The sequence below is a fragment of the Pholcus phalangioides genome, unplaced genomic scaffold (assembly GCF_987345545.1).
Source record: "Pholcus phalangioides strain wild (caught in Gottingen) unplaced genomic scaffold, Ppha-v1.0 ptg000039l_1, whole genome shotgun sequence".
NCBI classification, from domain to species: Eukaryota; Metazoa; Arthropoda; class Arachnida; order Araneae; family Pholcidae; genus Pholcus; species Pholcus phalangioides.
Window position 1 is genome coordinate 24,175,596 of NW_028301625.1, and position 26,773 is coordinate 24,202,368.

The 26,773-nt window shown below is 34.4% G+C and overlaps 1 protein-coding gene across 1 annotated transcript in view; it reads left to right on the top strand.

Moving 5' to 3' along the window:
• The window catches only part of LOC149065733 (uncharacterized), a 42,143-nt gene extending 15,370 nt beyond the window's left edge, over positions 1-26,773 (top strand). Inside the window, exons 2-6 of the mRNA XM_089253709.1 lie at positions 15,893-16,051; positions 16,736-16,865; positions 17,481-17,674; positions 18,466-18,617; positions 21,249-26,773. Coding sequence (XP_089109835.1) covers positions 15,893-16,051; positions 16,736-16,865; positions 17,481-17,674; positions 18,466-18,617; positions 21,249-21,398 — 785 coding nt within the window. The 3' untranslated portion in view covers positions 21,399-26,773. The remainder of the gene's footprint in view (positions 1-15,892; positions 16,052-16,735; positions 16,866-17,480; positions 17,675-18,465; positions 18,618-21,248) is intronic.

The window sequence follows — 26,773 nt, forward strand, 5'->3', positions numbered from 1 at the left end:
ATCGACTCACATAAAGAATTTCCATTTTTTTTTCGTTTTTTTTCCCAGGAAATAGCCAACGCAGCTGCAGCACCATTAGCGACGTATCTGTCAATGTTAAAACCTCCAACACAACCGTACTAATTTCAAAACCTACAACACGCAATACGCCTTTCCTAGTTTTATCATTACGTTCTCGGGAACTCATTTTGAACACAATTTATAATACACCGCGATTCTGTCAGGGACGGATTACATAAATATACTGCAACGATATATGCATTTTACAAGTTCTTTCCGGATTTATGAAAAAAAAATCACTCTCACGTGTCTGTATGTTGTAACCACAAAGTTATTCGTTTATTATATAACACTAGCAAAAATACCCGGCGCTGCCCGAGTTTTCTTCAATTCAAGGAATAAACTGTTATACTGGCATCATTAAAGAAGTTTCAAACCATTGTAAAGGCATGTGTATGTCTGAAACGCATTGTTTGGGAACCACGGTAATCGAAGTAAACATTCCGAAAGTGACTGTTGGGGTCCAGGAACCATTGTTGCCCGACGGTTTTTTGCCCAGCTCTGACGAACTTTTAAAGTAGCCTATGGTTCAATGCCGGTCCTGTTTGGCATGCAAAATTTGGCGATGATCGGTCTGAAATTGTAGATTTGTATAAAGAACAAACATACTTACATACAATACATACATACTTTCACATTTATATACAAGATGATTAACACAATAATTTAAAGCATACGGGTATCCTACGGGTTTTTTTTTTCAATGCAATCACTCTTTTCTTTTATGGTCTCAAACGGCCTTTGTTTCCTTTATTTCCAGATTTCATTTCACTTCAACAAAGGAAACACATCGCATTTATGTGCGTCCTTTTTCGCCACCCGTGCATTGCTCTTTTCTAGATTTCTCGTAGATATCAACCCCCTACAATACAATTAAATTCTAGCGTCACAATATTGTTCGACAGAAAATTTCCTTCATGATTTTTTTTTTCAGTTTTTCTCAAGACTTGAAAGATTTTCTCAATTTACTATCAACAGGAAAATTAAGATTCCTTCTCGGAAATATTGCATACTGACATGACAAAATTCACCTAACAAGTTGAAGACATCAAGGATGTTATCAATAATTGTTGTTACTTGAGACACTTCAAAGCACTCGCGTTAACTTGTTCGTATTCGTTTGTACTTGCTCTGCTACCAAGAAAAAAATTACATGCGCACTCTTCCTCATCTTTCCGCTATAGCGGACTGAAGGTTGCATTCATGCTTTCCATCCGACAAAAAAAAAAAAAAAAAGAGAGCAAAAGAAAGGAAACTGTAGGTTACACTAGGAAGCACCGTATTGGCCCAAAAAGTGAAGTGATCACCGTTTTCGCCAATTTTATTTAATCCTTACAGTGGCAATCCCGAAATACGTCGTCTTCTAAAAACCTTCTCGTTTCGGCAATCCCGAGCCCAGCTAGCTTTGTACAGAGATCTTTGCCTGATAACATGCTTTCCTCCCTTCCCCCTCCTGTCGATCAACTGCCAATAGGCAGAGTTAGCTTTTGTTCAAAGTTAGATGAAAGGAGAGAGACCCCCTCCTCTTTTAAGAGTTTTATAGAAATTAATGAATGATAAAAAAGATATAAAGTATTTATTTTATTTGTTTTATTATGTACTAGCTATAATTGCCAGGGTTTTCTTAAATTTCTGGGAGGATTAAAAAATGACAACCATATTATAAAGCAATAAACTACAGTATTATACATAATACCGGCATCATTACAGAAGTGACAAACCATTGTAAAGGCATATGCATGTCTAAAACACATTGCTAGGGTACCACAGTAACCAAAGTAAACATTCCGAAAGTTATTTTTGAGGCCCAAGAACCATTGTTGCCCGACACTTTTTCACCTATTTCGGGCATTTGTCCAGCTCTGACGAACTTTTAAAGTAGCCTATCATTCAAGTCGGGTCAGTTTTGCAATATATGCAAAACTTGGCGACTATAGATCTAAAATTGTAGATTTGTATAGAGAACACACACACATATACACAGAAAATAAATTCTATATATATAGATTATTATTCTTCTCAGTTTCAGGGGAAAGCATTATCACTGCACGAGATCGGATAAAAATATTCTTCTTGAAAAGCGGTGACAATTTCTAGAAGGTTTAGTGATGTCCACCACGGCAGTTATAATGTGGATCAGGGAAATTTTAAAAACCGCTTAAAGTGTTAAAATATATTAGCGGTAGAATTTTTAAATACAATATATAAATTCAATACTCAAAATAGTTTTCAATGGTTTTTGTGCTCTAAAAAAGATATAACTACTGCAGATATTTGAGAAAAATTCAAGTCCTGTGCATTCTGGTATTTCTCATATAGAATCTCAGTCGCAATGTCCTTTATAAAAATTTAAAGGAATTTCGTCGTTTAAAGCTTCTTTTGAAAAAGCTGCGCAGATACGCACTCTTATAAATATTTCGGCCTTACTTATGTGAAGCACAAAAACTTTCAAAGGGTTTCATATCACCACGCATTCAACGATCAAAGAGAATTCCTCTCTCTCTATATATATATATAAAAGAATATTTCTTTCTTTATTTTTTCTAAATGATATGCGCGGAAAGTTTTTGAAATTTTTTGGCCAGAGTTAGTGAATATTTCTCGTTTTCTTTTGAATTCCTCTCGTTCCTAAAGGAAAACCGAGAGCATTGCGATATCGATTCGAACCGAAGAAATATAAGACAGATAATGCAGAAAATGAAACCAAATATTTTTGTATTCTTATTTTTTTCTTATATGTAAAATATTTGTATTCATCGTTTCTTTTTTTCCGTTCATATATGTTTTTAAAATTGCTTTAAAATATTTTTGGAGGGCAGAATATGGTAGAAATTCTGTTCTATAAAATTATTTGGAGTTTACGTGTGGCCAACATGGCGCCTGGCTCCCATTTCTGAATCATCAGAGTTCACGCCACGCTTATATGAATAACTGTATAGTTATTGAACGGGGCTTTTTGTCCATTGTCCCCTTGTTGTTAGTACGGTATCTCTTGGTGATATGTATCGATATCTCGTCTGTATTTATTTATTTTTGGAAAAAGTTTGATAAGTTTGGTTTTTTTAAAGGCATAACAAATTATGTTAAACGAGAGGCATAACAAATAACATTTATTCTGATTTCATTGGTTTTTATATATCATTTGAGCTTTAAAATTTTTTAATGCTTCAGTAAAACGTGATATAATTCAGTGGTTCTCAGTCTTTTAAGCCTCAGGTAGTCCTTGAAATGCAACGGAGGCTTGCGTATCCCCTAGAAATGCGTAGGTGTGCATAGCTTTTGAAGTGTGTTGGAATCTTACATATCTCGAAAAAAAGCGTATGAGATTTGCGTACCCCTGGACATGCCTAAGAGCCATCCGTTGCATAACCATAGAAATGCGTCCTAGGGTGCTGAACATCTTGGAATACGTTCAAAGCCGGCTTACTTTTAGAAATACGTAAGTGGGAGTAGCCTGTGGGATGTGTAGGAAGTTTTCATATCTCTTCTCTTAGAAAATAATAGGGAGCTTTTATATTACTAGAAATTTTTTTTTTTACACATGCAGCTTGCATATTTCTTGAAATATGTGGAGAGCTTTCATATATCCTTAGAAACGTGTTGGAAATTGTAGAAAGAATAATGAAAATCCCTAGAAAGGTGTTGGAAGTTGCATGTCCCTAGAAATGCGTACGAGATTTGCGCACTTCTAGAAATGTGTGGAAAGCATTTGTACCCCTAGCAATGCTTGTTAATCCCTAGACACGCAAGCGAAGCTTATAAACCCTCAAAAAAAAAAACATAATTATTTAAAATTTTTTATCACTTTACCAGTTTCCCACCATTGCTGATCATTGTATACGTATCCCTAAATGACCTTATTACGTACCCCTTGAGAGCTTAGGGGTACGTGTATCTCGGGATCAGAATCACTGATATAATGTCAGCCTGCAACTAGGGCGAGAGATTACATTATAATCATAGACCCATTACCTAATTACCCAGTTTTTTCAATATATTTTTACATTTTTATGCTAATGCTTATATATATTGGTCACCGATATAAAACCGGGAAAATTTATGACACTTCTATACTGATATTTTTAAATCAAACTTACCAATATTATCATATAATATAAATCAATAATATTTCGAACAAGAACAGATTGATTTTCTAAATGTTCTGTGAAGAAAGTTCTGAAAATATTCAAAATGATCATCACATACTTTCGATGATATCCAGTTAAAAGATTGGAGATTCTGGCATATCTCCAATAGAAATCTTGTATACCATACCGAACCAAGCGCGGAGAGAGCGAGTCTTGTATCCCAGGAGCATTTACCGGATCGTAAATCTCGAAGAATCTGGAGCAATTAAGTTTGACAGAGTAATCTCACGCTTAGAAGGGCAAGCCAAATCCGGACACAGATTCAGGGCTTCTACTTCAACAATCGACTCGCACCGTCGATCCAATATCGTGTACCAAATTAAGAACCCGCGGTTCGAGAGGTTTAGTCGCAGCTGAACGATTCATCACGCTATATCTCAAGAATGAGGAAACTTCTGCATTTAGTTGAGGGCACAAATCACTCTCTCTCTCTCTCTGAGACTTTATTTCATACTCTATCCAGTATACTGTACATGCACGTGTACTTGTTGATTGTCTTAATATCAGTGATGTATTAGATGCATATATGGTACATATTAGTTTTTTTTTTCTCTTATCACAAACATACCTCAGTGCACAATCTTTCAATTTTTTGGTATACCTTCAGTAAAATCGGAACTTTTAGTCATCTAAGTAACCAAAAAGTTTTGGAAAATAAATTTTAAGCTACACTTGTAACGTAAGTACAGCTTCTAATGAAAACAATGTACTTCCCGTTTTGTTCTTGTAGACCTGTAACATGTATCTTTGATGAGACGATCTCAATCTAAGACCTCTAAGACAACAGTTATGTCTAATTGCTGTTTTTATTGGTTATATTGTATTTTGTTTTTAACCGTATGTACCGTTTATGCACCGTAATTTTCCGTTGTATAACTCTGAAGTCAAATTTTAGCTGTTGTGACTAATTCGGCATATTCAATGACTTATTTTTCTGACGTTCTGACTTTAAGAGATATCGATTAGTTCTTAGCATTTCTTATGCATTACTTTTTAATCAAGTTTAAAAAATAAATTAGATTTAATAGTTACTACTGAATAACATTATAAAATTCCCAAATAAAACGGGAGTTAAACAAACACACAACATTTAATTTTATTTTGATATCAGCATTTTTTTAGTCTTTGAATGAAAATCATGTGTTGCGAATACGAAGGTGCGTTGTATGAAATGCCGTTTCTACGAAAACTTCAATCATTTTTCTTAGTACAGATTTTTCTTCCCAGCGGCTTATTTATTAGAAATGACGGTACTTATGTGCAAGATGGGTAAGCTTATATGTATAGTTATGTACATATAATAGTTATGTACATATAATAGTTATGTAAAGTATAATGAGGAATTTCATGTATTTTGATATCTTTATCCTTGAAAAATTGAAAAACAATCAATAAAAACAAATTAGGGTCTTGTTGAAACGGAATCATTCGTAATGTTAAAGCAATAGCTGGCTGTATAGTAAGTACTTTGACCAGGATAGTATTTTGAGCGTCCAAGAACTAAACCATGTATAAAGGTAAATATTGCTTTTATTGTTCATACTTTCAGAACCTTGAAAAAAGTACATTTAGGTATAAATTTCGCAGTTCCAGTTAATAAAATGGAGGTAAGTTTCGCTTTTTTCTGCACAATTCAGACATTTCATGAAAATCGTTCATGTACGAGGTTGAGTCATTAAGTAAGTCACATAAGATAATAAAAATAAAATGTGCAGAGAGATAATCACTTCAAAACTATTTTTATTTCTTAACACATAATCTCCACCTATGTTCATGCACCTATCCCATCGTTTTATCAGCGCCCCATACCAGCTGCATAAAATTCTTTGGGTTGCTGTCTCAGCCACATTAGGACTTCATCTGGAACCTCTTCATCATCTGCGAAGTGTTTGCTTCCAAGGTGGTTTTTTAGTGGACTAAACAGATGAAAATCGCTTGGGGCTAAGTCAGGGCTGTAAGGTGGATGTTTTGAGATCCATCCCAAAGGAGTGCTATTGGCCCATTTCCAAAATCGAGGTGATCATGTGAATATTCAATCATACTGTGATGTTCTATTGAAATTTCGGACTGCAATTCGGAGAAAGCGTCCACGCCTATTGACCAAAGGAAGAATAATGCTTCATCACGATAATGCGAGACCTCATACAGCTCGCCTTATATAGAAGACAGTAAAAAAATTTTGCTGGAAACTTTTTAAACATCAACCTTACAGCCCTGATTCAGTCCCAAGTGATTTTCATCTGTTTAGTCCACTAAAAAACTATCTTGGAGGCAAACACTTTGTGGATGATGAAGAGGTTCAAGATGAAAAATCCTAATGTGACTAGACAGCTACCCAAAGAATTTTATGCAGTTGTTATTGGGACGCTGATAAAACGATGGAATAAGTAAATAAATATTTGCGGAGATTATGTGTTGAGAAATAAAAATACTTTTGGAGTGATTATCTCTGCAAGTTATTTTTTAATTATCTTTTGTGACTTACTTAATGACTCGCTTATGTATATGAAGTAAGACCACGGTATATACTATGATGACTGAGAACATACAGAATGAAAACTCAAGTTCGTTTCAGCTCAAATAACTCGTGAACCGTTGGTTGTAGAAACACACTTTTAATTAGAAAAAGTATTGAAATAGCGTACACTGTTTTGGATGTCTACGAGAAGCCGTATAATGTAGAGTAATACAAAACTTAATTTCTCATACGGTCCCTTTTGTTCTAACTCACAATTAAAAAGTCATGCCCTGTCTCTTCTGAGCCCAAGAAAAAAAATCCATGTTTCTAAGTGCAATATTGGCTGTGATATTTGCATAGGTGGAGATAGATGAGATGAAACGGACTCAAGTTTTCACCCTATATATTATTTACCTTAACTCTATGATTCTTGAAATAATAAACCTAAAGCCACGAAATCTTTTCAAAGCAGTTTGAGACTTGAAAAAGTAAGTTGTATTTCCAATATCTTACTAATATCTTCCACACCGCATTCATCAAATCGGATCCCTCCCAAAATAAACTTCATAGACCTACATTGCTACTTGATATAAACCTTAACCGATTACACACATACACACAGCGTGAGATTTCTTCAATTTCTTCCGTACTTCTCCATTTAGAAACTCTTATATCTAATAAGTACTTATATTCTTCATGGCTACCTTTTTTTCGTACGACTATAATACAGATATCGTTGACAAGTTGGATTAAAGAACTTTCTCTCTCGATGTTATATATAATCTTCGCATCACGCAATACGTACTTGCCTTTTCCAGCTCCTTAGTTTCGAAAGACGTAAGTTTATCTTTCCCTGCAGCTACGGTAATGAAAGCGATTGCACGATAAGGAGAAATTACTGGGAAAAAATACAAGTTGAACACGAAACGCGAGTTAATTGTCTCGATAGCATCATAAGTGTACATACAATATATGTTTGCCATCAAGATTATTATTACTGAAACTCCGGTATGTTTTTTTCAAATGCAGGGTTTGCGCAATGAATAACGCGATTTTGAAAATTTATATTTTGAAAACTATTACACAAAATATAATCTGTGGTACATGAAAATAAAAAAAAACATTCACAGTTTTTTTTTCAACACCCCTCAATAGATGGCAGCACTTCCGTACAACACAGCGTCTAAAATTAAAAATGGTGACAATGAGAGAAAAAAGTTTTGTGCATCAGAATAATGCAAGGATTGTTTCCACTACTTCTGTGCAGCGTTCATTTAGAAATTTGTAACTGAAAAAAAATAAGACTGGTTTGATCAATTTCAGTCACTACGGTCTACGGAAGTGCTGCCATCGATTTAGCGATGTCGAAAAAATCTTTGAAAGTGTTTCTTTATTTTTGTGTATCTCAGATGTGCAATAGTGTATGTAATTATGTATAATAATTTTGAAAATATAAATTTTCGAAATCATATGATTCATTTGTGCAAACCCTGTATTTATTGTGCTGAAGAGAAAGTAACCGTAAAATTTCTAAAAAAATGGTACTTTTCATATCAACTTGTTGATGTATCGGTATGAACTATGTTGCAAATAAATCTAAGGAATGGAGTTTTTGAGAGTACTGTGAAAATATACCAGTATTATTTTTTCATTACGATGACATTTTCTGGGAACAAAAGCGTGGATTATTTATAATAAGAGTGATACTATACAACAATGTGTCTTAACAATGTTATGAGCATAGTTGACCGTAATGAAAGAATATTATACTTATAATATAATATACTTATTTTCTTAACATATTTTTCTATATGTTAAGAAATTAATTTATAATTATTATTAATTTATTTATAACATATTTTCTTACTGAAGACCATGAGATAAGAAAACTGTCATAGATGCCACTTCTTGTACTCTTGAATACTTTTCAGACACTTGTACCTATGTCAGCAACAGCCAAATACGTCAACAACTTTCACCACAATCGAGCACCGCCCTTCCCATGTAATGCCACACCCAAATTTCCAATGTCATCAAATTTCTTAACAATCATCTTAAGCGCATGTTCTTCGACATGCGCTTTTTTTCGTATTTTTTTTTACGAACATATCCTCGCAGACTCGCAAAGTCATTTACCGTGACACTAATAAAACATCACAGATTAACTTTTAACACACGGTCAATTTTCACCATACTGTTGACACTATAAAATGTATTTGTGAATTTACATAGGTATAAAAAAAAAGAAATTTATTATCATTGAAGAGATCGTGTCTTTATTTTTTATATTTATTTATGCAGTGCACACTAAAATTTTTAGCCGATAGGAACTAAATAAATATTAACATTTGTTTCAAGACCATTTTAAAAATTCGCAACCCGAATACATTTCACTGTTGTAATAAACTCATTTTGCATCCATACTTTGATGGACACAAAATTAGTTTCACACACATATATATATTGCCACCATAAACTTGAACTCTTATTCCACGGTGACGATTACGCCATAAAAATAACACGTTTTACCGCTAGCAATGCTGAAAGTGTTGTTTTTCGTCCGGCATATCATTTCCTAAGTAATAACTAGTCACAAAGAGGTATAAAGAGATGCGCAGAACTCGTATAAAACTGTTTTCACTAACCATAAAACGAAGCATTAATACTCATATACGAGTAACGAAACAAGAGTAACACTAGCGGAAGATGTTACTTCCAAACACCATACTTATTTGAAACTTTAATTTTCAGTCATCTAACTCTTCCTTTAAATTACTTTCAAAGTTTTTACTGTAAGTATTTCCTTTCTTGTACTCACACATAGCAGATATTCAAAATAATAGAGCACATGCATAAATGATATAGAAGATAAAACTTCATTTCTAAAAATGATATTTGAGGAAATTATTTTTTTTATTCGTCGCCTGATAAGAATTCATTGACTTTGTTTATCACTAAATTATATTAATAACTGCCTACCCTAACAATTAAGTTTGGTGCTTCATGTTAATAGTTCCCTCATAGAAACGAGCTTAGATAACGACGTATTGAAAATAGCTTTGGATCGACTAATTAGACGTATAATATAAATGATATCGTGACTTAATGATTCATGTTGGCGAAACGGAGATGTTTCGTATTCCTCTATAACTGTTTTCCAAGGGAATTCGATTCAATAAGGACTAAGGCCATAAATTAAATGTGTCTTCGAGCGTCATCAAGAGAGTATTCGAACGAGTAAAATGAAAGAGGAGAGAAGCGTGAAAACCTGACCGTGTCCGTTTTCAGCTGAATGTGCTAATTTACGTGATGGGAGCTGAAGTAGAGGTTGTTAAGTTATTATGTACAGCGAAAGAGAGTTTGATGACTACATTAGAATTCTTTTCTGCTATAATATGGTGATGGCGATAGTATTTTTTATCATAAGCCTGTACATTTTATCTTTACTACAGTCAGCCCTCGGTTTACGAACTTAATTCGTTCTTGAAGTGAGTTCGCAAACCGAAATCATTTTCCCCTAGGAATCAATCAATGTAAAATGAATTAATCCATTCCTAGGACTCCGAAAGAATCCTATTTTACTACAGCTTTTGTGTATGACTAGTAATTATAATTGAACCAACTCTGAAAAAATTACGAAAGCTCGAAAAAGATGAAATGCAAACGATGACAGGGCAAAGTCTGGTTTCGTTAATATTAGGGCTGGTCCGATTAATCGATTAATCGGGCCGGTTAATCGATCAATTGCTAATCGCAGTTAAAAATTTCAACTGAGTTAATCGACTCGATCAATTCGATTAAAATTCCATTAAAATTTTTATTAAAAGTTTGTGAATTAACTTGATTTGGTTGGAAAAACCGATTAGATGTCTTATAAATCATGTTCTATACAGAACATTATGGATAAGTGACTATATTAAAAAATATTTGAATAAATATCTTGGTCAAATTCGATTCAACGAAAACTGATGATTTCAATTTCAAATTGAATTCGATTGAAGTTTTAGAAGACAAGACCAAAATTTATTGTTTCCTCTATGAACAGTAGTTTTTCGTATTCTTGGAAGCATCAGCTCATCTTCTCACAAGTGCCATTCAAGAGGAGTTTCTACAAACACACACACAATATAATCGAAAGTAGTTTCGAAATCTGTGAATAATAACCAAAAATAAACGTTTACAAAGCGACACGATCCAAGCGAAGAAATTACAAGTTTTGGCAATTGATATGTTCAGCGTAATAAATTGCTTGAAACGACAGCCTTAATTTCTTGACCTATTCCTATATTTGTTTACATCTACCGAATAAGTGAGTGAAATGAATAAATTGTATTTTTATAGCATCTATTAATATTATATGGTCACAAAAAATATTGGATTAAAATTCGATTAATCGGTCGATTAATCGATTAAAAAAATTTGATTAACCAGTTCAAAATTTTAATCGACTCCCAGCCCTAGTTAATATGTGTGTATGTATCATTTTATCATTTATAATCTCAGTGTCGAAGCCCTCCACTTGCAACACTACCACAGGCCGTAAAATATATTCCAGGTCAAATTGATGGTTCTGTAAGACACTTGCTGCCAAGCTTTGTAAATAAGAACTATGCAATGTAAGATAATAAAATAATTGTTTCCAGAAGTTACTGACGGTTCGTTCTGAGTCAGATATTATTGCAAACAATTTATAAAAAAAAAGTCTTCTCTTCAGAGCTTCATAAAGTTGGAAATGATCTGCTGATCTATTGGCTGGATAACAGGAGTAGTATTTGATGGCGGGAACTTTATTCTGATGAAATATACCAAAACTCCCAAACTTTTTATTCGTCAACCAAATTCTGTCAAAAAAAAATTGCAGTCTCAGATTTCTGAAATATGCTTCCTTCGGGATTTAAACCTTGTTTCATGTCCATAAACCGAATAATTTTTTTATTCTTCGTAAACCGAGACGTTTATAAGCTAAGGGTCTGCTGCATTCACTTTGGTACGAAATAATCAACACTAAAAGTAACACGATTAATGGAGTAAGTATCTTTCAGATGATAACGCATAAAAACAATTTCGTGTTGCTAAAGCATTTCACCATAGAAATTCCGATTTGTGTTGAATGTCTGTATATATAACATACACAAGATGCTAAATAAAGTCTTACTAGTATAAACCTTTCAACTTCTAAATCATTCATCGTAGAGAGAAACATATTTTGAATTTTAAAAAAAAATTCGATTAACTCTTTAATTGACAACAGGGCTGCCCTTACCAGACGTGGGGCCTCCTTAGAGCAATTTTTTTTCTTCTTTGGGAGAGGGGAAGAATCGAAAATTAAAAAAATTAAAAGCATGAAAATTCAGAATAAATAAAAGAAATAGTTTCAGAATTGATAAAAATTCAGAATTTATTTAAAAAAACAATTCCAGATATGATGGAAATTCAGAATTTATGAAAGAAATAATTCCAGAATTATTTCTTTCTAGATGAAAGTTCAGATTGCTAAAAATGATGAAAATTCCGATTTTTCAAAAATGATGAAAATTCAGAATATACGAAAGAAATTATTGTTACCGTAAAAAAATGCGGGGCCCCTCTAAAACGCGATTCCCCTGTACGGCAGCACCTGTCGCACACCCCTAAGGGTGGCTCTGATAGGCAAGCATTGATATATCCAAAGCAGAAAAATTGCAAGGGGTTATATTAAGCAAATGAGGTACCCTGAATGCTATTACGTGACAAAAAAATTATTGTCAATGTTTACAAAAATATTGGATGTTGCATTTCAGGAAACATGCCGTTTTTTGTATGATTCACATAGATTTTAATAGTATAAAAATGTCATTGTTTATTGTTTGCCAACTTACTTTTCTATCGTCGTTAAATAATACACAGAAATATGTCTCCTCCACACATGGTGTTTCCCTCCAAAATACAAGGGTCAAAACTCGATCTGGCCTGGCTTGTCAAGAAATAAGACTTGTGCACCTTTGAGCATTCTGCTGGTAATTATAAAACTTGATGAACAGCTTACAAGTAAAAATCGAATGTTTGTAGGAGTTGTTTAGAAGCATCAATGTCGAAACGAGCTCAAAATATACAATGCCTTTATTTGGATAAAAAAACTCATGTTGCTTGAGAGCAACATGGCCAACTAAAGGGCTGTTGTGGGGATCTTAGATATAGTCCAACGTTGTTGCAACAACACCTAATAAGAACAACGTCCATAACTGGCTGTCGCAAGTGGAATAATACTCCCCCATGGAGAATGACATTAATGAGCTTTGTTTATACCGTCGATGAAAACGGATCGACCTCGTTTATAACGGCACTTTTTCGAAGCCTTTGCTTCCATTTTTATGGTGTTTTCACAAGAAATTTCCAGAACTAGTGCTTATCTCATTTATATTCATCTGCTGCTCTATTGATACCTAACGGAAAAAAATAAAGAATTATAGGATATTTTTTGACGCTCTGACTTGATTATTGGTATGACACGCTTATGTTAAAATATAGTCACCGTATGTTCCCGTAAACTTTGCTCAACTTTTGTCAAAAAATTATCCGTTCTTCAATTAATATAATCGGGGATGGAGTAAATACACATAATTAAACTGTACAGAGTATATACTGATGACCGCCCAATAATTATACACGTGATTACTTGTGAAAAACTAAAACGAAAAAAAAAGAATTTTCAGTTTTTTGATTTGACCAATAATAATGAAGTTATCACGCATCAAAAATTGATGACGTCACTTTATAATCCTGCCAAATTCACCGAATGTGCACCAAACGTATAGCTTGGCGTTTTTAAGATGATAACAATGTTATAACCCTCAGAGTAATCAAGAAAGATTTTCCCTTGCTCTCTCTCTCAAAAAATTTGAAATAAACATTGAAGGAAAGAAAATACCCACCTTTTAGCAAAAAAAAATGTAGATTTCGGGAAAACAATTTTTCTAGTAGATCTCGTTTGGTTAACGCTTTATAAATCTGGTAATACATTTTCCAATATTGTGGGGCGAAGGTAACACGTAATAACAAGGTTAACACCACTCTACACAAAGAGGCTAAAGCGCCAATCGTGAAAGAAAATAAACTAAACTTGGCTTCTAACGGGGTTGAATATTTCAGTTCATTTTCCAATTAGTGGCAACCCGCTGCATGGAGAGAAATTTTTTCGTTGTGTGTTTGGCGCGTAACTGACCGTTAGAAAACTGACACGTCACACACAAACTTTCAGAACATCATACTAACTCCCTTAATATTCGTCCGATCCTAAAATGGACAACCCTTTTCTGTATTAATTTTTCACAAGGAATCACTTGTGCAATTATTGGGCGGTCGATAGTATCCACCCTGTGTTATGCATAATGATTATGTGACCATAAATATAAAAATTCATTTCACATATTTGTCAAAACTCCAACTTTTTTCTTCTTTTTTTGTTAAATACATTTTCATTCACTGTAGACATGATGCAGCATTTATTTCCCGCTGAAGATCATCCGATTTCCCGTATCTTTCTCGTTAAAATAGGGTCATTTTGATCGTAATAAAATAACATCCTCATGGATAATATGTATTTTATTGCATTCCGATTATATTTTTTATACTTTAATTAAAGATGTTGAAAGCATCTCACTCGATTGTAACGATGGAATTTCGTGGTATCTGCATATGCACCTTTCGATTGGGTTAGAGTTTGTTTTTTATTGATGGTTGACCATCAAGGTTATGCTGCGATAAACAATGACCCTGCGGTACAATGACTTCTGGTAGAATTTGCGTTACCCAGGTTGCACCATGACAAGGCCTACCCAACACCCCCTAAAGGAGAGAAGAATTATCTTCTTTAGGGGGTGTGAGTCTACCACATTACAATTCCCTGCACCCTCGTATGGTTGATTGCACTTATTGCAGCAAATCCGTCAGAAAAATATATTTGCTTTTGGTGAAATGCTGTTGTCCACTCTCTAAAAACACCTTCTACAGTCTTTGCTATTGCGATTCGATCACACATTCTATGATCAAAATATATCTATTCTATGCTTGTTTAGGAGTCTTATATCACCTCCTAAATACACCCATAAATGTAGAATCGCCCTGTATATGTATTAAAACACACCATTTATTTTCTTTTATACGACTCCTCTTACTCGCAAATTTATAGAAGGAAACTTTTAGTCTTTCATTTGGTAAGTTAAACAAAAAATATTTCATGTTTTCAAGTCGAATAATAATTAAGAGGTTTAATATTGAAAAAATCATGATTTCCACTGTTTTCCGCACATACTTTCGATATGAAATATAATTTTATATAAAGAGTAGTTTTTGAATTGGAAATGAACTGAATGAAATGAAAGAGTAGTTTGAATTGAGAATGTGATGCGAGATCTACGTGGTAGAGCATAACATAATGATTATATCAACAAACTCATATTCCAAGATTACAATTTACGTTCTAGTAGAGCAAATTATCAGCATCCGCTTATATTGGATGGGGGTAGGAAGCATTTCTGAGTATGAAGTGGTCTAATTTGCATTTGATTGAATTTGCGGGAATTTTATTTTCACGAAACTCCTGCTTCTCTGTTATTTATGAGTACATAATGAGAATTTAATACGCAACTTCAAAAAAAAAAAAAAACCCGAAGTACTGCATTAAATGCGGGTAGAACGATTTACCCGCATTTAATGCTGTTAAAGAAACTTTCCTCCGTTTTTTGAATTCGAATATCTCGGTGAATATTGTACTTGGAAACGTGTATTTTTTGGCATCAGGAAAGACAGGAAAACAATTTTCTGATTAGGATTTTGAGCACATGGTGTCCGTATAAAAAGTTAATTATTTTATTTTAATAACTAACTATACAACCCTTGCAAGATGAGTGACGTATCTGAGTTTCACACACGTTATTTTTATACTTTCTCTAATTGGAAGTATGCCTCTAGGATCAACGGTTCGCCAGGCCTAGGGACTCCTTACTACCCTATATGATGGGTCAATTTAATGATGTAACCAAGGTGTACAGTAATTTGGAGTTTCAGTCCAATCCAACGCGGTTTAAAATTGAAAATGAACTTCATACAACAACAGGCATAGTCACGTCTATGCTTAGTCGTGTTCCTATGAGTAATAACATTCATGCTCACACGTTATTTCGAGTTATTTGAATAAGATCTTCCTTCATTGAGTTGATAATGATGTTTTTCTCTATTCAATTTTCAGCTAAACAGCTTGGTGAAGCATGTCAAGAAGATGCTCAATGCAAATTACTAGATCCCCATGCTCTGTGCACCAAGGGTTATTGTGCCTGCGACTCTGGCTTTTACAAACTTCATGAACATAACGGAACTCTGTGCAACCCAATGGAAATAAATTCCGACGGTAAGCGATTGTACTGAAACGGCATCTATATTTATAAATACTCCGACTACTAACAACTTGAATTGTAGAAAAAAGAAGGCTAAAAATAAAATTCACGGCATTATGCCTTCCGATTTCTCGAAATGAATTTATTCACCAACTAATAAAGGATAAAATGCAATTAAGAGCGGATTATTTTAAAACTCTCGTGGATTCTTTTCAGCTAAGAACAGTCTAGTGATTAAATTTTTATATTTTCTCCAACTTCATTATCTTTTATTTATGATGACATTGTGTGTGTGCGCGTGCGCTTGAGTAAATTCTTTGTCTCCGCTCAAAGAAGCTTTCTAAGAGATAATGAATATGACCGTTCAAATAAATTAAAGAAAACATAATTAATAATAGAAAAAAATACTAAAAGAATGTTAATAATAATTGAGAATTTTGTATGAGCTGTGTATTTGAATTTAATGCATTTTTAGGCTCTCCGTTTCGATTATTGCGTTAGAATGGATATTTATAGCTGAATGAAATCTATAGTGAGCTAAAGTTATATCTAGTAACACTTCTTATGTTAAAATTAGCGTGTTGTGAAAAGCAAAACACAATAAAGGAGATACATCACTGAAATACGTATGTTATGAGCGTGCAGATTTATTTTCTACTTAGATTAAACTAATTCAATAAATTTATTTGAATTTGTAGTGAATTCCACAGGAGTTGAAACGACAGCCATAGTCCCGAATCCAAAAATGAATGTCCACATGATTGCTGTACTTGTAGTTTTATCCGTCATGTTCCTCGGTATATGCGTCGCTCTACACTTATTTTCACGGTGAGAAATCAATGTTAATATACAGGGTGTTTAAAAAAAACATCACCAAAATGGAATGGCAATTCGGACATACGATAACAATCCAAATTATTCGCATGGAACCATAGGTGCGCATACGCCATCCGGAGCCGCTACAGGCAGTTGTTGCGCCATACACTTGTAAATACATCTGGTTGCGTCATACTGTATATCTGGTATTTATGAGAAGATGCGTCACTCCATGCAGCGTCGATGTAATGCATGTTTCAGTGCGTCTGGCAAAAACTTTGAGCATCTACTGCAGCAGTATTGCTACTAAATAAATTATTGTAGAAGGATTCTTCTTCGTCGTCCTTGTACTACGTGTTATTTTGAATGACGTCTGCTGCTTCCAGATGGCGTTTGCACATCTATGTTCCTGTGTGATTTTGTATTATTATCGTATGCCTGGTTTTTTGGAACACACTGTCTATTTGCTGTATATACATTCATGCAATTTATCATAATTTAGTTCGCGTAACTTAATGCTTGAAATAAACAGTGGCTAAAATTAATAAAATGAATTGTTGTAAAAATATGATACGAATATACGTTACATAAACTGAAACAGAAATAAAATTGGTAAAATCTTTACAGAGCCCGATTTCGAAATCGCCGGACAATATTCAATTCTCCTCATCCAAGGCTGATGCATATAAAATTAGGTAAAAAAAAGAAAAAGAAATACCCTGGGAGCCATATTCCAACACCACTTCACCATCCAATTGTGCCACGGCACCACAGCTTCTCAGGGCACCATCTACCTACATCGCCACTACCGCTCAACCGAAGTAAGTATGTCTCAATTAAAGATATACATTAACAGAGCAGCTGAATTTTATATACAGGGTGTTCCGTAAGTGCTAATGCGGCTTTCATCTCATCAACCGTCCGTCGTAGGTATAATTCCAATTTAAAAAATGCTCAAAAGACGTTCAAAAATTACCCTATACCAGTTTTGAGAGTGGAAAATACAGTGTGCTACAAAATAAAAAAAAAATCTAAGTTTTTATGTGGTCCCCCTGCCCTCTAACTTCCAGTGAGAAAGTTGTTGCCCTGTCTCTCCTGAGGTCAACAGAAAAAAATCTATGTTTCTAAGTGCAATATTCGCTAAGATATTTGAATTAAAAAAATCGGAGAAAAGTTATGAAAGAACAGCACGGAACGTTCCTTTCCCTCATTTATGCTGTCCATTCCCAACTTTCCTCCGATTTTTGAATTCGAATATCTCAGTGAATATTGCAATTAAAAACTTGGAATTTTTTTGTTATCCTCAGGAGAGACGGGGCAACAGCTTTCTAACTGAAAGTTAGAAGACAGGGGGGACCGTATAAAAATTAAGATTTTTCTATTTTGCTACACGCTGTATTTTCAATCTTAAAACTGATGCCGGATAATTTTTGAACGTCTTTTGAGCATTTTTTAAATCAAAATTATACCTCTATGACGGACGGATGATTTGCTAAAAGCCGTCAGCACTTACAAGACACCCTGTATAATATATATCATTTATAGCAGATTATTTGACATGAAAACCGATTTTCTTAGACATTTACTGGAAGTTAAATTGTTCTCTTGTCAGTTGCAAAGACTAGAAGTCATAGCCATGAATGCCTGAGAAGCGCTATGAGACGAGATTCGTCTCCGAGGCTGGAGATGCGTGTTACGCCGCGGGCACCGCTGGCTGAAAAAGAGTCATCCTCTGTTCCTTCTACAGAGGATCTTGATAAGAAGGTATGTGTATCTATTACGGTAAAAGCCCGAAGACTAGTAAAACCCCTAGGTTATACCATACCAAGGCGGGTTAGTAAAAACCCGAAACATACCTGTAAACGGTTTCATTTCACCAAGTCACAAAGCCCGTTTTAAATGAATCAATTAAGCATCATGTTAATACATCTTATTAGTTCATGACCTTATTAAATATTAATAACTATTTAAAAATTATAATTAGTAAATGACAAATGAATTAATTTACCATCGTGAAAACTTGGTTCCTGCCGGTTATTAATGAATAAATAATTATAATTATTTTTAATAATTGACAAATGGATAAATCAACCCCCATGAACGTAAATTAAGCGCTAATGACGCTAATTAAGTGTCGTGAACTAATAACGTACATAATCAACGGAATAATGGAAATTAATGAATTCATTGGTTAATTACTAATTAATTGTAATTTCAAAATAATTGCAATTACTAAATTAACCATTAACCATTTTTACTAAAAATATAATTATTAATTAATAAGCGTCAGGAGCTAATAATTTCTCATGATGGTCAATTGATTCGTTAAAAATGGGCTTCTACTGTTTGGGGGCGAATTGATTAATTTATTCCGAACAGTGTGAACTTCAAATCAATTAATTGATGAATTAATGAGAGTTATTATTTAGTTAGCATCAAGAACTAATAAGTCCACGTTAATTAATTAATTAATTATTAAATATTTATTAATAAAAATTAATAAAATCAGGAACTAGTAAATTATCCAGTTCTTGATGGTTGATTGATATATTAATTAACTAAAACGGGCTTCGACCTGGTAAAAGTCCGAAATGAAAACTTTTACAAGCGTATTTCGTGGTTTTACCGATTCGCCTAGGTAAACCTAGGTTTTGCCGGTCGTCGGGCTTTTACCGCAACATATCGAAGCCATTTTTTTTCCTCCAGATCAGTTTAATAACACCAGACATCAAGTGATTTTTATATCATCGGGAAAGTAATCATAACAAGAACGGCGAAATTGCAGAAATACGAGCATGTAGTCGCTAATGACACCAAACATGCTTTACGGAACTATTCCGGATAATTCATTTGGCTGTAACTGATAGTTATAAATAAAAATTAAGGTGTTTTAGGAAATGATAGGATGATAAATTTTTATCGGACCATTGCTTTCTCTAACTGAATTATGTGGTCATATACACTGCTGGCCACCCAAATTGCAACACCAAGAAAGACAAGAGATATCGCAACAATATTTATTTTGTAGATAACATGTTGACCAAGCATCAAATGATTAAATTTATAGACTTCTGTGAAGTGTGGTTCCTGCCAAAATCAGTAGCCAGAGTAGCCGCCATTGTTGGAGATCACCGCTGCCACACGCCTCGGCATTGATTCAAAGAGACTTTGGATGTGTTCTTGGGGTACAGCAGACCAAGCAGCTTCCACGCGTTGCCAAAGTTGATCTGGTGTGGCAGCTGGGGATGTAATCTGGGTCAATCGTTGAGCAACCATGGACCACATGTTTTCTATCGGCGAAAGATCCGGAGAGCGAGCTGGCCAGGGAAGCAATTCAATCTGGCGATTGACGAAGAACCTTTGGACAATGCTTGCCACGTGTGGTCGCGCATTATCCTGTTGAAATATGGCTGTGGGCAAGCCCTGAAGGTAAGGAAGGACAACTGGCTCCAACACCTCGGAGATGTAGCGCTGGCTTTTTAAAGTACCGGCAATGCGTACTAGAGGAGTGCGAGAGTGATATCCAATACCGCCCCATACCATAATACCCGGTGCAGGACCAGTGCGGCGGTGCATAACGCAGCTGTTCAGCATCCTCTCTCCACGGTGTCTCCAGACTCGAATCCGACCATCGTGGTGTTGCAGACAGAAGTGTGACTCGTCAGTAAAGACAATTTCATTCCATTGTGCCGTCCACATCCTTCTTTCATCGCACCATTGGCGGCGGAGACGTCTGTGGTTCTGCGTCAAGGGTAGACGAAGCAATGGACGTCTTGCGGACAGACCACTCTGCTGTAAACGGCGTCGAATGGTACGCGCAGACACTGGATGATGCGGTACAGACTGAATGTGCTGTGCTATGGTTCGTGATGTGGCTGAGCGATCCGTCACTGCCATACGCACAATACGCCTGTCATCACGTGAAGTGGTGCACTGAGGTGGATGCGATCGACCACGTCGGTCCGTCGTACCCTCCTGCATCCAACGATCACATATCCGCATTACAGTAGTTTGGTTTCGTCCAACACGACTACCGATTTCCCTGAAAGATAATCCACAATCTCGGTAGGCCACTATCCTTCCTCTGTCGAACTCGGATACTTGATCAAAAGATGATCGTTTTTTTGAAAAAACCACAAGAAAAACACAATTGCCGTACTTCAAATCGTCGAAATCTCCAAGCCTTAAATAGCGCTTTGAAGTGGCGCCACAGGCGCGCGTGATGTGCGTCTGCGCTGAAATTCTAATCATTTGCATATCTTACCTCCGCTAATGCATGTTGTAAATTTCATATTATTTGCATGCTTCCTTCAGGGTGTTGCATTTACGGTGGCCAGCAGTGTATTTACGTCAACCTCACCTAATAGAATTTACATTTTATTTTTATTTTTTTAGAGTCCAGAACTGATTCAGAAAGGTTTACTTGAGCCAGACAGACCATCAAGTTCTCCCACTGTGATCATAACAGATGCCGATGGCTCTCATCATCAAGTGGTCAGTACCTCCCATACCTCACTGACCAACGGGAGTGCCGTAAATGTCTAAATGGACAGACACCCCACAGATCCTTCCTCATTCTCTTGCCTTTCTCCTTTGCAAAGACCGCCGGGCATAGAATTTTTCTGACAGCACCTCCCGCTTCATCTTCGTCATATTTGCAAAATGTCTCCATCGATTGAATACATGTTCAGTGACAGCCAAAGCGTGAATATTGAAGGGAATAAAAGAACCCATAAATCTTCACGCTTTTCCTAAGGCTGGTATTCAAACCTCTAGTCATGATATTGTATCGAAGAGAACATTTTTTTCCTGAAAAAAATTTATTCTACAAAAAAAATTTCCATCTCAAATCCTTTCCCCCCATTTATGCAATAGTATAGCTTATATTTATGAGTACAATTTGCTAAAAAAAGGAAGGTGTGGAATATTTTGTAATGCGGAATATGTATATAGCTTGTATGTGTTTTGATGTATTCCAAGTATGTAAAAAACTGGTTACGAGTAACGCGTGTCCAAGGATTCCGATATTTTTGGGTAAAATTCTTGGATACGATATGGAAGATAATTTGTGAGAGAATATAGAGAAAATTGCAGAGAGTTTGACGAAAAGTATTATCATTTTTTGACATTGAACGTCATATCCATGTTCGAATAACTTTTCGTGGAGGAAACTCGTGATAGTGCCGCATGCAGAATTTAACTTCCAAAATGTTTCCATATTATGATTCATAAAACGATGCATTAGTTTTCATGCATTTTTCATTAGCCATCCCCTCCTGAAATATTGACAGGATATTTTCATCTAAAGCATAGATTTTTTTGATAGAATTTCTCCTTACACCAGCGAGCGGTGCTGTCAACGAAAAAGAAGCTGACGGCTACACTGCATATCTCTGCTCACTATCTGTACATAATAGCTTCGACAACGTGTATACATATATAAATACATATACATACACACGCGTGAATATACATATTCCATTTTCTCTCTTTGACATTTTGCTTCATTATTTTTTGTATACAATTGCAAATTTCCCGAATCGGGAAATATATTCTGCTGTGGCCGAAATAGAACTGTATGGTTCAGTCTAATCAGGCCTTCTCCTACGAAGGGTTTAACTGAGGAATTCAAATACGAATACAATGGCCACAAAGATGCCCAAACGAGGTGGCTTGAAATATAGGCGATTTAAAAATTCCCATCACTAAATATGGTTGTCATTTATATCATATAAAGCAACCCCAAATTTTAGAAAATATAGCAAGTGAAATAAAAATTGTGAAAAAAGACTGTCCAAAAAATATGGTTTTCTTTGGTTAATTGATCAAATATCATCTAAGGCATAATGCAGCATTGGAATGAACGGTGCACCATGGAGTTCAATGGGCAAAAAGAAATTTGAGAGCCAATTTCTCGAAATCAGATAAGATGGACTTGGTTCATTTGTGATATGAACCCTCCATGTGGAGTACTACTTCCGAAACATAGGTCTGGAAAAACTGCTTCCTAACGTTTCACCCACAACTGTTGTGGATATCTTAAGAGGTATCACGTGAGGGGAGTCCGCAGTAAGCGTTGCAGCGAGTTGCTATTTGTATGTATTGAATCGTATTGGTTGATTTGGCTGTTCACATAGGGTTCTGATTGGCTTCTCATAAAGCCAGCAGATGGTGATTGTCTGAGAGGATTCTTTCTTTTCTGACAAAGCAGACAACCGAGATAGAGTCCGACATAGAGGAAATTACTCTCGTGCAACTTATTTCTGAAGGTGCCTACCACAGTAGCCAGTTAAACTCTGAAACATTTTCCCAAACCACGGTCAAATTAGTCCGAAAATTTTATGTCCTGCATGGCCATTCTGTAATCGCGACGATGCAAGTCTGACTTTAATATGTCCTGCCTTTGTCGAATATGTGGAAATTCGTACTGTATTTGAATCTGTTGTCTTTAAAAGGAATCAAGTATGATTTTCTGAGTACCATAGCGATAATAAGAACTGATAATCACATATGATAATAATCAATACCATTTCAATAATATATAATAATTTATATATATATTTTGATATACGTAAAGCATATCAATTATCAAAGTTAGTCATCTACATTTTGATTGTGTATTATGAATATTTGATATGATTTTAATAAGAACACATTCAAATAAACGCATTATTTTACAGTGTAAAGTACTGTTATGGGGTATTCCAGAGTTAATCCAGAAATTACCCTAGTTCATGTTATATTATCTGCATTTGATCAAAAAGTCCGATATTATTCGATCCTGAGGATCCGATCACAAGATTATTCTCATTGATCTTAGATAGCCTAATATTGTCCGAGTAGTTAAAATGTTAATTACTAACAGTTATGAACTCCCAATTTGTACAATTTGTATTTGCTTGATGATTTCGGCCACAACACATATATGTACAATTTCAATTATCACAATATCGCAAGTTTGTTAGCAAAAAATATACATACACAGGAAAAATAGGTATTCCGTAGAAATCTTATAGTTCGAGCCACTTTATCAAGTTTAGGTGTAGCTACATAAATCCTAAAAAACAAAACAGGGTGGATATTATCATAGATCTCTGCATGACTTCAAAGTTCATTTATTCCAATCCATAGTTTCAATAATTTTCAGATACCGTATCATATTTACTGGTTTGGCTGTATGTTATATACCCATATATTTCCAAGTTTAAAAAAACACAAGAAATTATTTCAAAACTGCGAACTTAGATTTTTCAAACACAAGAGCAAAAATTGTAATAGATGAGTTATCTGTGTACTGATCTCTCATACATGACTGAAACTGATCAGATAAATAATGTGCATTACCATGCTATGCATTTATGATATTTTAGTATTTTTCTTATTGGTGCTCAATACATCCGTAATAATGAAGGTACGTTTTATACGAAAAAAAAAAAAAAGGAATTTAGTTGTACCGTATTTTCCATAATTTGGTGCTTTTTCGGATTCGAAATAATCTATTATTGTCTGAAATTTAGACCGATGTGTGCATATTGGTGTAAATTATCAAAATGGCTAACGCTATTGGAACGAGCAGCGGTGCATTTACTTAAAAAAATGTCAAGTGCTCTTAAATCTATCTTTTTGATCATGTACTTGAATATTCACTTCGAAGTAATCAACAGAGATATATGAAAATAGGTTAGAATTGAATGCATCATTTGAATAGACATATCTAAAAATTTGCTTTGTGATTGTCATTACTATCTGCTCAAACATTCAAGAGAAATTTAATTACATATATAGATGTTATCGAAGACTGTATAAAATTTATCACTTAAAATTTATCTGAACAGGAAATATTCATACAATTTTTTAAATAATTTGACTGAAATAAGTTTTTGAGTCATAGCTGGTTGAATTTTTGAAATTCTGGTTCTTATATTTCAAATTTAGAAATTATGAGAAATTCTTTTGATAGTGAAATAGTAAAAAAAAACTAATGATCTTTATTCAATTACATTATTTATCAATCCTCATTAGATATAGTCATGATCAAGTACGAAAATTTGCAGTGCTGCTCAAAAAATGATTAAGCTACGCTCAAAACATATAGTTCAAAATTTTCAGAATTAAGTGCGTGAAGAGTCATTCAAAAGTCATTGTAATTAACCGCTGATAATGATTACTTTTCGATCAATTTCCATTCATGAAACTTAATGAACGCTTCCAAAACAAACAAAAGATATTAATAAGAAAAAACATGTGCCTAATAATGCACTGAAATATTTTTAAATAAGCAGTGAGTTTCAAAGATATTATAGTCATATGTTGAGCTCTATCTTTTCAAAAGTGTATTGAAGCATTTTTGTTGCCACCAAAGGCGTGATTTATGAAATGAATTGTACATCATTCAGGCTTTTGTTGAAACCGTATAACCTTACTATTATATGCGGACTTAAGTTTGCAGGGACCAAAGGTTTTTCGAAACTGCTGGTAATAGAAGAAAAAGTTTTCAATTTTTGTTCTCCGTGGGGTTTTAAAATGAATATGAAAAAAATTTAATAAATGTATTTAGGTTCCTTTATATAAGTTAAATTTCAATCAAGATACCGAAGGCTAAACAGCAAATTATTTTTGGTTCACAAATCTATGAAAAACTTATGCATATTGAAATTTTTTGACCTAAAAAACAAAACTTCAAAGTGCTGCATTTTGCAAAACAAATTATGGGAATTAAAAATCTTATATTACCAGCAGGATGAATGAAACCAATTTCCCTACCTTTTTTGTACCCAGTAAAATGGGAGAGAATTTAGCAGTACAAAATTGGTCGTTTTGCTGGACCATGGACCACGCGCACTTTTTTTAGAGTTTACTGAGGAAAACTGCGTTTAATTATTGACTATTTTTGCACTTTGGCGTATTTCAATTGGACTATTAGATCAGTAGCGTTTACGTCTATCATATTAAGCGCCATATTTTGGGACGTAGTTGTCTCAGCAAATGTGTAAATAAATAAATAAATAAATATATATATATAAATACATTGTTATCAAAATTAATCAAATAATGATCGTTGTAAGGAGCAACTCGTGCATGCCACGCTACATTAAAAGGCGCACATTGCTAATACGTATAGAGAAATGAAAGTTTGCATGCGCGAGGTGCTCATCCAAAAGAAAAAATTCATGTGGGAAAAAAGTGTGTGCAAAGTTTTGTTGTTGTTGTTATTCTACTTCTCCTGAAAAAAAAAATGTATAAACATTCCAACATGTTGCCGATAAGATAAAAAAAAATTACAAAGAAATTTTCGAAGAAATATTGTTTGATATATGATCGATGCGCAATTAAAAATTAATTAAACATGTATCAAATAATGGAAATTGCATCTGCCATGCGTTAGTGAGTTGGCGATAGTAGATGTGGTGTTGTATTTCACGTTTTTTTCCCCCTAAAATTAATCCTTCATGTTTACCAATCCGTAAAAATCAGTAAAATTAAGTCTTTAAATCACATTTTTTATAGTATTGTGTTATATAGTTATCTTATATATAGTTGTATAGTTACCGGATTGTGAAAATTATAACTGATTCACACGCTTGTAGTTTAAAGAGAAAAATTAGAAATATTCTGTGTTTTTACACATCTTTTCGAGACTCGTTATATGCAACAACGGGTTATGCTTTTTCAGTTTTTTCATTTTATTAAAACAAAGGTTTTAAGCAACTTAACTCGTAAGGCAGATGCTCTTTTTCCCTCTATCAAAACAAATATATATGGTAATATGATGCGGCTAAAAAAACTGTGCTATGATGGGTATGCCAATGTTGATTATCGCACTCCTTATTATATCTCCGACAGTAGTTGTATGAGATACCTTTTTATACTGCTTTTTTTGCACACATTATTGTACAATTTTACCTCTTTAATAAACTTTC